Raw genomic sequence first — 13,322 nt, forward strand, 5'->3', positions numbered from 1 at the left:
GACAAGGTTTTGCAAAAGTAAAGCAAAGATCATTTTTATTTTTTTATTGTAAAAGTTTAGCTGTGCTTACATTAAACCAATGAATGCAAGATGTATATTTTTTATAAACATTTTTTATCACCTTAACCATGGTTAAGTGATGATAATCTTTTTCACTTTAATTTGTACTCCCTCTATCCCAAGTTATGTGAAGTTGTTTGACTGGACACAAAGTTTAAGAGAAAAATGGAAGACTTTTGAAGCTTGTGATCTAAAATAAGTCATATAATTTTTTGTGGTTACAAACTATTTCATTAAGCGAAATGGGAAGTTTAAAGTTAAATTGTTCTAAATATAGAAACGTGTCATTATTTTTTAGATTGACTAAAAAGAAAAGAAAGATCGCATAAATTTGGATGGAGCGAGTAACTACTAAGGTTCAGTTGTTTGGTTGAGTGCTAGTATGTGTTTGTATTTTTTTTTTTATTATTATTATTATTATTTTATTTTTTTTGCACATTTCTTGGGAAAGATAATTTCATAGTCTTTCCCATTAGAATATTTATCTAAACTACCCTTTATTTCTCCTTTAAACGTCTCATTTAATTAACACTAATTGAATCAGTAAGGATAGATTGGAAAAACCCATTAGAAATGACTTCTACATTTTTTCTAAAACATTAAATATTTTGAAATAAATTTAATTTCCAAAATTATTTTTTGGGACTAGAGGGAGTTTCAATTATCCTGGTTTACTCTCTTTTTCTGTTCTATTATTTTCAGTAAATGAGTTTTGATTCCAATAATCTTAGTTCTGTATTTTGAACGGTATTCGCATTTGCTAGCTCTGCTACAGGACTTAGGAAAAATACGCCAGATGGAGTTATTGCTCAATCAGTGATTTATTGGTTGTTACACAGAGGATGGCATTGTATTTACTATATTAGTGGAAATAACGTTCCAATTCATACTCATCAAGGCATTCAAATATTAAATGAATCACTATTAAAGTCTGACAAGTATTTATACATGGGAAAGAAAATATTCTTTACTTTAAAATGGCATATGTCATTTAATTATGATGGACCGTGAATCATATTCATGAATGTGGGATAGAATTTAAATTAAACTAAACTTTAGGTTCACTAGCTATATTGCCATTTACAACAGATTTCTATTTTTGTAGCAGGCGTCATAATCATCCTTTGGTTACAGAGTATTCAATTACGGATTCAGAAATTTTAGTCGGTGTATCCACTATTAGTTTTTGACGATGTGTTGCTAATTGGTATCATATACTTCTTTTTGAAGAAAAATTTACATGTATAGGACATTTTTCATAAATTTTTCAAATCGCACAAGAACATCACATGCCCCCGGTAAAAAGTTATAGTGTAAATATCGGATAGATTTTATATATTTATGTACATATATTAACTTTTGAATATCCTAAACAAATGCAAATGTTAGCTCAAGCGGTCCAAAGTGTTCAAAATTATCTCAACTTTAGTTACATAATTTGAGGATGAAAAGATAACAATGGCTAAAGAATTTGTACTAACGTATGATCTTTAATATGTCTAATGGTATTTTTAGTGTATGGCTGCATTTCTTTCGAATCGGAAATGCGGGAAAAAAAATGAAAAATTGGCTATGGAGATTACGTGCGATCAGAAATTAATACAGACACAAAGAGCTTCAATAGAAAAATCATTTTGATCCAATCCATTCTTATAGTTATCTACTCGATTAGTATAGCCTAAGTAATTTTATAGATCAATGAATATTATATTCAATTAATAATCATCATGATATCCCACTAGTTAGTATTTTTTATTATTAACGATTTGAAGATTTTCAGAGTATGGAACTTCGTAAAGGTCTTTGATAATGTGAGGCTAGTTTTAGAAAATGTCACATAAATCCATACTCGAGGGAAATCTGTTACTAATTGATTCTTATTAATTGTCGATTAGCAAAAGACTCGTCTAGAAAACGTGCACCATGCATTCTTCACAAAGCAACAAATACAACCTGGCCAAGCACAAGTCAAATGTATTTTAAGAGTAATAGTGAGGAACTTGTGACTGCTATGCTGTCTTTTTCCAAGAGAATTTCATTAACATTTTCAATTGTTCTTTTCAAACAGATCAGCCTGTTGTCAGGCTTAGGCCTCGTTTGTTTTTTATTTTTATTTTTTTTAAGATTAAAGGTGCAAATATATCCCTCAACTTTGCGATGTAGAGCAAATATACCCCTCGTTAACAAAATGGTGCACATATACCTCTGCCGTTACACAAATGGTGCAAATATATCCTTTTCGCGGACGATTTTTTTTAAAATAAATTATTTAGTTAATTAAAAAAACATTACGTGGCTTTAAAAAATAACTCTATCCAAAAAAAAATAATTCACCCATTTGTTTTAGTAGACTTATTTTTTTAAAGTCATGTAGCAACTTTTTCTAGTGGGTTGTCTAGTTCGTTTAAAAAAATATCTTTGTGGCACTACCGATTTTTTTAGTAGACTTATTTTTAAGCCATGTAGCAGCTTTTTCTAGTGGATTGTCTAGTTCATTTAAACAATATCTCCATGGCTTTAAAAAAAAAAAAAAAAAAAAAAAAAAGTCTACCCATGTTTTTAAACGAACCAGACGCGACCCACCAGAGAAAAAAATTACCACATGGCTTTAAGTAAAATAAGTGTACTAAAAAATATGGGTACACTTATGTTTTTAAAATCACATGACATTTTTTAATTAAAAAATAAGCTGCATGAGCTTTTTTTTTTTTTTTAAAAAAAAAAAAAACTGTCAATCAAAAGGGTATATTTCCACCATTTGCTTAACAACAGAGGTATATATGCACCACTTTTTAAACGAGGGGTATATCTGCTCTACAGCGCAAAGTTGAGGGGTGTATTTGCACTTTTTTCCTTTTTTTAATATTAAGATGTTTGAATCGAAATACATAATTAATTATTAAGATATTTGAACACTTAATAATTAACACGGTCTGTCAATATATGAATGTGACCAATATGTATTTAAAAAAAAATATATAACACATAAATAAAAAAATTAATATTATATCCATAAAATAATAGCAACGTTTGAATTTACAAAATGTGATGACAAAAAAATATTTGCTTAATGACGCATATTCAATAAGCTAGACGCGATAATAGTCGGCAGTGATCGCTGTAAGGTAGTATTCTCTGCCATGGATAGGGGCGAATCCACCGTTACCGTATCGAATTTATCTAAACTCAATATTTTCGACGCAGAAAATAAATTTATGTATAAGAATTTAGTAAAATTACAATAAATAATAGATATGATGTTAAGAATGGTATTCAACCTTTACTTGAAAGAATTCTAAGCAAGAAGATGAAGAGAAAACCGAGAAAATGGGTTCAAGTCTTAAATCGACAATGTCAACATCTCCTAAGCCTATTCGACATCAACATTCAAGAGGTGATATGGCTAAATCAACAATGTCCAATGTTGACGAACATTACTACTATATAGAAGCATGGGTTTTACCCATGCTTCGTCGTTAGTTACCTTTAAAAAAAAAAAAAAAAATATATATATAAGGTGGCCCCATACTGAAAACACCAAGCAATATAAAGAAAAAAAGAGAAAAAAAGTGGACTCTACCATCTCCAAACTCATGCAAAAAAAAAAAAGATGGACCCTATATTAAAAAAATCAAGCAATATAAAAAATAAAAAAAAATGGACCCCATATTAAAAAAAAAAAAAAAAAAAAAAAAAAAAAAAAAAAAAAAAAAAAAAACGTGCACCCCATATTAAAAAATCATACCCCCATTAAGTCAATAATGGTGGATTCATTGCCACATGCGTATCAACCCATTAGTGGAAGCAAATGAAATTATTGTACAGCAAAAAACATGGACCTCATATTATTGTTTTTCTTCAAAAGGTTAAGTAGTCAAACCATACAATTTCCTTTCTTTTCTTATATTAGCCTGAGATCTAATTCAGATATTTAACTGTTGTATTTGCTATTCCGCGATGTCATTTATTTTTTATGTTCACTAAAATAAATATACTTAAAGTATATTTATTTTAAAATAAGATAAATTTAATTACTTTTTCATTTTTATTCTTACTCTAATAAATGTGAAAAGAGATTAATGTCGTAAAAGAAAAAATAATATTAAATGGAGATCAAATAATGAATAAGGTAAATTGGTCAAATTATAATTCTAATTGATGTTTCCTTAAAAAACCGTGCAAAAGACAACATGACAAGTAAAATGAGCTAAACCAAGAATATTTACCAAAAATTAAAAAATAGTAGTTCGTTTCAATAGAAAATCAAATTTCTACTTTGTTTTGTTTTAAACATGTAAAAATAATTTAATAATTTGAATTAGAATTATCCAAATCAAAATTTGATAAAAATAAATAAATAATTATTGTTTAGGTCCAATCTACATACATTATCAATAGAATATTTTACACCTTTAAATTAATCAAATTAAAATTCAAAGTATCAAATGATGCTTAAATATTGCTATTGTTTTATCTCAAAGAGAGGAAAATAGTTGTAAAATTTACTTGGCATAACTTACATTATTACCTATTTATGGAACATAACTAAACTTTACAATAATTATATTTAGTAGCTAAAATATAACATATTTACTTCCTATAGCTACCACTTTTTTACCACTCATCTGATAACTCCCCACACCCCTAAATTTAAGCCAAAAAAATGTCCCTCTCTCCTACCCCCCCCCCCCCCCCTAAATACATGCCATTATGCCAAATATCCCTTAATTTCCTCCAATTTCAAATCAGTTTTACAATAGTTCAACTTCCTTGTTTATCTCTAATTAACTACTCATTAATTTTACTCATAATTCAAATCTAATTCCCAAAACAGGTAAGATTTTATATTGATTTTTACATTTCACCGTGTATTTAACCTATATTTTCGGGTGTTTTTATTTTTTTTATTTTTTTAGTTTGAATCAGCAATGCAACTCTAAATAATTAATTATCACTGTTTGTTCTTGGTTGTTTTTTGTTAGATTCAAGTGATATGGCTAAGAAAGCTTCTACTTCGATGAGGACTAGAGGTATAGAACTCGAATTTTCAATTCCTAATTTTTCTTTGGGAATTTCTCAACATGAAACTGCCATTGCAGGCTCTTATGCTGAGAATCGTTCAAAAAAAAATTAACGATCCTAGGCGTTCTGCTGATTATGTTTCCAAGAGTAAACAACAAGAAAAGGTGAAAAAAGGTTTCTCAAATGGAGAAACAAAAGAAGAGAAAGGCTAGTAACAATGTTGCTAATGTTAAGGGCAAAAAAATTGCTAAAACCAAACATAATGTCGATGAGGATGATGATGGAGAGGTATATTTCTGTTGTATTTTCAGTATATTTAGTTCGTTTGTATTTTTTAGTTCGTTATTACAGATCTGTGACTTAACCAGATCTATATTTTATGTGCATTTTAAGTATATTTTGTATTGTTATTTTTTTCACATGTTTCTTCAGTTAATTCGTGTTTATTGTTCTTCACCATAACTGTAATTTTTAAAAAAATTCAGTATATTTTGTTGACAGGTATTACAGATCTGTAATTTACATATTTAGTCAGTATATGTCATTATATTTTCAGTATATTCATATATATTTACTGTTGAATTACATTATATTTTTTCATTGTCAATCACTGTTTTGTTGTATATTTGTATATATTTTTGGTTGACCCATTTTTTACCTGATTGTGTTCACTGTTTTTTGTCAATCATATGTGTTTTTTGGCATGTTATTTCAGGTATCTAAATTTTTGGTTACCAAGCACCCTGCTGTGGCACCATCTATGTGTAGATACACGAATGGTGATGTAATGCAAGATATTAGAGGCAAACTAATAGACGCACAAATGGATATGTTCAGGAATACTTGTTTCGGTAAATGTCTTAGAATGCAACAATTTGATGTACAAGCACAAATTTTTCGGTGCTTTATGGTCAAAAAACTTAGGGGCAGCACATATAGGTGCTTTACAATTGAAATAAATGGTAAAGTTCTGCGTTTCGACCTTAAAGAATTTGCATTGATCACTGGGTTAGATTGTGTCTGTGATGAAAACGATTTTGTATATGATAACTCACAACCGAATAGGCTTATGGTTGAATATTTTGGTAGAAATAATGAGAACCAACTGTCGGTTAAAGACACGAGCTTATTGAGTGTTTCAACAAGACAGCTTTGGGATGATAAAGGCGAGGACGCGCGGTAAGATGGCAATATTGTATTTCATAAATACGTGGGTACATTGTGGTGAGCCAAACTCAACAAACATATCAAGGATCCATTTTTATGTTGTAAAGGACGAGAGATATAATGAGTATCCTTGGGGTAAAGAGTCGTTTAGAGAGTTGGTTGTAAGCATCGGGCAGAAATATGCTGATTTTAAGAGATATTATAGGATTCATGGGTTGCCACTTGCTATGCAAGTCTGGTTGTATGAATGTTGCTCAAAAGTCCCGTCCACTATTGCAGTTAAGACGGGGAATTTAGTTCCTAGAATTTTGAACTGGCGGACTATGGAAGAAAAACCAAAATTCAAGAAATTGATGGATGGCATGTTCGAGACGACAAAAATCCGAGAAACTATTTTTAACAAACGAATGATTATATTTGTTTGTGTCCTTTACTATTTAACTGTTTTCATATGTTTGTTTTTCATAGTATATTTTGATTATATTTTGACTATATTTATTAAGTAATGCATTTGTGATCAATATATTTTGACTATATTTTCCTCATATTTTAGTATGTTCTCAATGTAGATATATATGGTAATGTAGTTTCTATATTTTGTTGTTCACAGTCTTGTAGATTTGAGGAAGTTGTGTCAACACCCGATGAGTTGGAGACTCTTAATTTGTCTCCTGTTGCACATGATATACCAGACATCAAACATGGAGTTGATCGTGTACATGGTACTGATTTGATGGACGATGATTACGATGATTTTAGTACCACACCACCGCATCTGTCCAAAGGGCAAACAAAGAACAAAGGAGTGCCATTCGATTCCCCGCGATGCAAGAAATGGACACAGTTTCCCATTTCTGTTTCTCCTTTTAGGAAACAACCATCACGGAAGGAATCTCGGATAAAAGGGACAAGGAAACCAGATGCACCTACAGGACCCGAAAAAAATGAGTTTAAACTGATAAGGGAAGAGATTCAGATTTTCAAGAAAGAAGTAGGCGTTTTGTTTTCAATATGCTTTTGTTACTTCATATTGCTAGTGTCAAGTAATTAACAATTCTAATTCTATTTTTGTGTTTCAAAACTGTAGGTGTTTGAGTACATGGATAACAACTTCAAAAAATTGTTAGATGCATTAAAGGGCAATCAAACACCAGATAAGGTAAAATTCAAAACTAAAAGTTATGTTCAATAAATACATTATAGGCATTAACAAGCCAGTTTCCTTTTTGATTAATAAGATTTTTTTTTTAAGGTCGCTGATAGTAAAGCCCCGTCACATCAATATGATGTTCGCATACAACACTCACATGAGAAAAGCCAACATCATCGTTTTGATAAAGGGACACCAATTGTCAATGACGTAGTCGATGACAATATGGTAAAAATGAAAATTATTAACTTATTAAGTTATTTTGATATATGTATTAGAAGACTTTATATTTTTTTTGGAAAATTTTAAAGGTCGGAGACAAAATGTTGTAAGTTGACTTACATACTGATGGTGAGATTTCTCGAGGCAATCAAAGTGGCGGTGCAGTAAAGGTTTCAACCGAAGAGAATCAAGGTGGTGGTGCAACTTCCGCGCGAGAGAGTCATCCAAGTACTCATTTTTTCTTTCACTTTGCTATATTTGCAGTATATTTTCAAAGTACAAATCTTGCAATTATTTGTGTTTAGTATTACCTATAGTGTATTTACATATATATTTTCACCTAGTCATTTTTTAGTGTGTCCCATTTGCTGTATCTATTTGTGCTATATTTGTTATGATTGTGTTTATATATAATAGTAGTGCTATATTTGTTTTGGATTGATATTTTAATAGTTGATTTTCATATATATTTGAATTGTATTTTGATTATTATGTTCAATATTACTTATTCTGGTTTCTGTTGACTATATTTCAGATTTTTTTTCTTCATATATTTTGACTATATTTAGATGAAACTTTTAACTTTTATAGCAAAGGCTATATATGTGTATTTGTTTTACTGATGCCTGTAAATTTATTTGAACCATGTTTTTATTGTTTTAGGTTGAGGCAGTTGGGTTGCCAATTAATGATCCGATTTCTGTTGTTGATGTGGACAAAGAAACGGGAGTTAAAGGTGATGCACAAACAGATGGAGTGCCCATAACACCAATCCCTTTAAATTTTGATGTAAGTACTGAAATTTGGCTTTTAAGTGTCAATCACATATCGTTTTGATAAGCAATAATTGACAAACACCGGCTTTTTTGTTTGTTTTTTATTTCGGCAAAGAATCTCAAAGAATGGGTGATATGGAGAAAGTTAATGCTGAATTTACCGCATCAGAGGAAATGATAGCGGAATTGCTAGTTAACTGTCCTTTAGCATCTGTTATTCCTCTCGGTGCTCCTCTAGTACTACGCGATGATCAAGCTGATTTGTCAAGTTTAAGGACCCCTCAGAATCCGGACGATAAACGGGTAACGATCTCCCAGTGGATGATTTGTGATTCTCAGATACCAACCCAACTTGGAGTATAACCAACAACTAGACAAAGTTCAACTAATGAAACTGAACAACAAGTTGGAGTACAATCGATCATTGGCCACAGTTCAAGTGATGAAACCGGACAACAAGTTCCTGTACAACCAAATGTGGGTCAAAGCTCAAGTGATGAGACTACACAACTTTCAAACCCTGAAACACAAATCATTGTCCATCCAGGGGCTGCCCGAGAAAGGAAACCAAGCAAATACAACCTGTCCCCTTATTGTCCCAATTTCAAATTTCTTCTTCTCGCCAAAAAATATCGACTCCTTGCAATTATCAGAAAAAACACCCATTTGTTGAGCACCCTATCAATGCCCTGTTAGATACTTCGTTTCTTCAAGAATATCAAAAGTGGCTCGAGAAGGATCTGTTGAAATTGCATGACAAAAAGTAATTATTTTCACAACTTATTTTTTTAGTTTTCCAAAAATCAATTCTTAATAAACTTAACGTATGTTCTTTCCATTGTTGATATACATGAAACCCAAGGAAAATCATTACAGAAAGAACAAGGAAGGACTGGATCCTGCTGATGTCGAACTTCGGTTACATTTAGGCATTACAGCCGTATCCGACAAAAACTGGTTCTACTTGTTATCTATGGATGGGCAAATTTGGACTGATGAGGTTTGATGTCTTTCTGCTTGTTATCTAAGTTTTTTATATTTTATAATAGCATTATAGTGTGATGTATCTAGAGTATATTTTTACTTTATTTGACATGTATATAGATCACAATTATGTACTTACATTATTACTGGATTGTATTTTAAATATATTCATCATTATATTTGCACTATATTTAATATAGAGACATTAATTTATTAGTTGAGTATAGTAATGATTAAGTACAGAATTGTATTTTTCCTATATTTAACGGTATATTTCACTATATTTAATATATATACAACAATATTTTTATTGAAGATAGTACTGATTATAGTCACTGAATTGATGTTTTTACAGCATATTGATGTTATTTTCTACTACCTACGCAAGAAGGGGAAGTATGACAATAACAATAATTATATATTTACCACTGTCAGCTGTATGTTTTACACTTTAGTTGTTGAAATTTACACATCTTGGGAAAATCCCGATTCGTCCAGAAGTGTCGCCAGTGAGGAAGATGAACTGTGTGAGTACATTAACGGGTACAGGCTATTGGCTAATGTACCATGGTATACTGTTGACAACGTACTAATTCTTGTCAATGTAAAAGAGGAAAATCACTGGATTTTGGTTGTGATATCATTCACTGATAGGTGTGCTCTCATCCTTTGAAAAAATCATTCATTTTTCTACAAAATTTATATGTTTGTTGTTATCGTATTTTTTCTTTTTACAAACAGGTGCTTGTACGTATACAACCCATACCGAGCTGCAGGGCATGATGTTGTCGTTAGAGCCGAAATGAAAATGTTGGCTACTTTTGTGACACACAGTCAACAAATGACTGATTTCTATGAGAAGAAGGCGGATATAGATTTTGGCACACATCCTTCTTACAGAAATAGAGAACAAACCGATAACTTTGACATTGTGAATGTAGACAATCTTCCGCAACAAGCTCCTGCTAGCATGTAAGAATTTCTTCCAACAAAAAACACAATAAATACATCTATTTTTTCTTGGGTTTTGATCAGTAAATTTTTTGATCATTTTTTCAGGGATTGTAATGTGTATGTGGCAGCCTTTGCTGAATACTTGAGCTCAAGTGAAGTCATCCCAACCGAATTCAATGCAAAGTTACTCCGTATGAGATACGGTCTCCTTTTATGCGACAATGCATGGGATAAGTCAAACAACAATGCATCAAGTGATAATGAGCAGCCTCCAAGACCAATTAGACCTAAGCTGATTACGATGCGCTTGATAAAGTAGATCTTGATTATGCCACCAAGTCTTTTGTGTTTTTGATTTTCATGTTGAACATTTGCATAGTTGGTTGCGATTTTTGTTGCTGTTTTTTCATTTTGGACATATCGTTTCATGTGCAGTAATGTTTTTTAGGATCATTAATGTTGAACACCACCTTATGGTTTTTATATGGTTGTTTCTTTCAAGTATGTTATTTTTTCAATGTATAAATTTCATTTTCATTTTCTGTAAAATGTATTCCTTAAACAAAGTAGTATATTTAACCAATTAAATACAGTCGAAATATACAGCAAATATACCTTAGATATATTCCATAAGTCCACTTTTAATGTACAAAAGGTGTTACGAAGTTAAAATTTCATCTAAATACACTCCAAATATATGTAAAATATATATGAAATATAGTTAACGGTAAACGTAATAAGTAGTATCTAACGGATCACCAAAATGCAACTAAAATATAGCCAAAATATATACGAAATACAACTATTAAAACATAAATCCAAAACAAAAGGTCAAATCGAGTTTATATAGAGTAGACTTTTCAAATCTTATTAAACCACCAATATAACATAACATCGAAAAACATCGGATGTTCAACCATGTGAAATACAACCATACTAGAATAATATGAATTCAAGATGAATTCATTTTTTATTTTTAACAGAAAATGAAAGTAGAATTGTCTTAACAAATAAAATCAAAATGGACTTATTTATTCTTCTTATTGAGCGGCGGATTATCACACGAATGCCTGTTATGACCAAGACGTCCACATTTACGGCAAGCATTCCTGCGTTTACCAATCATCAACTCCTGTAATGGCTTATCCCTTCTTTTTTTGGCCTCCTGTGGGGTCTCTTATAGATCGGTGGCATAGCAACTTCATCTGATATGCTTTTAGGAACATTCCACTCGGTCTCATCGGGAAGAGGATCAACCGGCACATCATATGTGTTCACAACTGTTTCTGGCTTGAATAATTCCGAACAATATGCATCAAGAACAAATTTTTATTTTTCAATACGCCTATGCATGAGAACACGGTATCTCGTCCAAACTGGAACATCCTACAAATTTGCAAGTTTTCTTCTTCAAATCGATTATGAAACGCCTCGGTCCATCATTCATCGTGTAAACATATTCAGCCGACGCTTCAACTCGAGAACCATTTAAACAATAAACAAGCATTAACCCGAAGCGCTTTTACCATTTTGGGAATATAGATAAATATAGATTAGATATAGTAAAGTATAGATTAAAATTTTGTGTTGCATAATAAACATACCCTCATTCGTATTGATTTGTACTCGTTGATTGACAACATCTCTTGATATCGCCTCATCAGTGTTGTGAATGTGCAGGTACCATTTTTTCTATTTGTGCAATTCCATCTACCAAACATCTTCCTCACTTCTTCAAGGAAATCAAAAATATGTAACTCTCTTGCAGCAACCAGTTTTCCATTAATACATTCGGCTATATTCGAAGTCATTGTCCATCCTCTCTTAATAGGTGAATAAAGCCTAGACCATTTATCCCTTCCAGCATCTTCAAGATTCCCAATCTTCTCCATCAATTTATCGAACTCATCCTGGGTGTATGCCTTCGCCAGTGAATAAAAAATAGGACTCAACACCTCACTGTTCGATGTGTATTGCTTTGTCACATTTTTCCACAAATGCAATATACAAGCCAAATGAGGAACAGTAGGATACACCTTAGAAACTGCGTGTATTATGCTTTCATGTCTGTCGGACACGACACACATATTTTGCCTAACACCATAAGCTTGCTTGAACAGTTCAAAGAACCACGTCCAGGACTTATTATTCTCAGAATCTATCACACCATACGCTACTGGTAGGATATTACCTACAAAAATTAGTCTATATTTATAATATATTCAACATATATTTTAACTGAATTTGATCTCACACTGTGTTTTTAGCAACATTATTTATAAAACAATAGTATATATTTACAATATATCCACCACATATTTACAATGTATTTCAACATATATTATTCACAAGTTAACACCAGCAATATATCTAGAGTATGTTTTTAGCAGCTTTATTGCAAATCAATAGCATATTGTTGTATTTTATAAAAAAAAAATAATCATAGAATAGAATTACACATACCTGCTCCATCCAAAGTACTTGCCGACACAAATGTACCATTATACGTTGATTTAAGGTGTGCACCATCCACTACAACTATTGGTCTACAACACTCGAACCCCTTTATGAATGCTTTGAGTGCTACAAACAAATACATAAACTCATTTTCTGGTGATTTATGCATTTTAACAAGCAATCCAGGATACGTTTTATCAAGGATGTATATATATGCCAGCAACTTCTTATATGAATCAGCTGGATCACCTCTCAAATCTTTTATAGCCTTCTCTCTAGCTCTCCATGCCATCATATAAGAAACATCTACGCCGAATTCATTTTTGACATCGTCTATTATATCCCCCCGGGGTGACCTTCCTTTTATGGTTTGTTATTTTCGCCTTGACAATCGCTTCTCCAATAAACCAACTTGTTGCTTGTCTTTGTGAATACACCTTGTCCTTCAACGGACATGTATGTTCGTCATCGAAAGATCTAACCTCGAACATTTCGTAATCCCCAATTCTCGACGCTCCGAACTTCCATTT

General features: G+C 31.6%; 1 protein-coding gene across 1 annotated transcript; it reads right to left on the reverse strand.

Moving 5' to 3' along the window:
* Positions 1-11,460: 11,460 nt before the first annotated feature.
* Positions 11,461-13,084, reverse strand: LOC132048853 (uncharacterized). Its single transcript, XM_059439539.1, has 3 exons — positions 12,799-13,084; positions 11,940-12,526; positions 11,461-11,625 (listed from the first exon to the last, which is right to left on the reverse strand). The coding sequence occupies exons 1-3, from the start codon at positions 13,082-13,084 to the stop codon at positions 11,461-11,463; spliced, it is 1,038 nt and encodes a 345-aa protein (XP_059295522.1).
* Between the last annotated feature and the right edge of the window lie 238 nt (positions 13,085-13,322).

The sequence above is a fragment of the Lycium ferocissimum genome, chromosome 3 (genome assembly GCF_029784015.1).
Source record: "Lycium ferocissimum isolate CSIRO_LF1 chromosome 3, AGI_CSIRO_Lferr_CH_V1, whole genome shotgun sequence".
Taxonomy (NCBI): Eukaryota; Viridiplantae; Streptophyta; class Magnoliopsida; order Solanales; family Solanaceae; genus Lycium; species Lycium ferocissimum.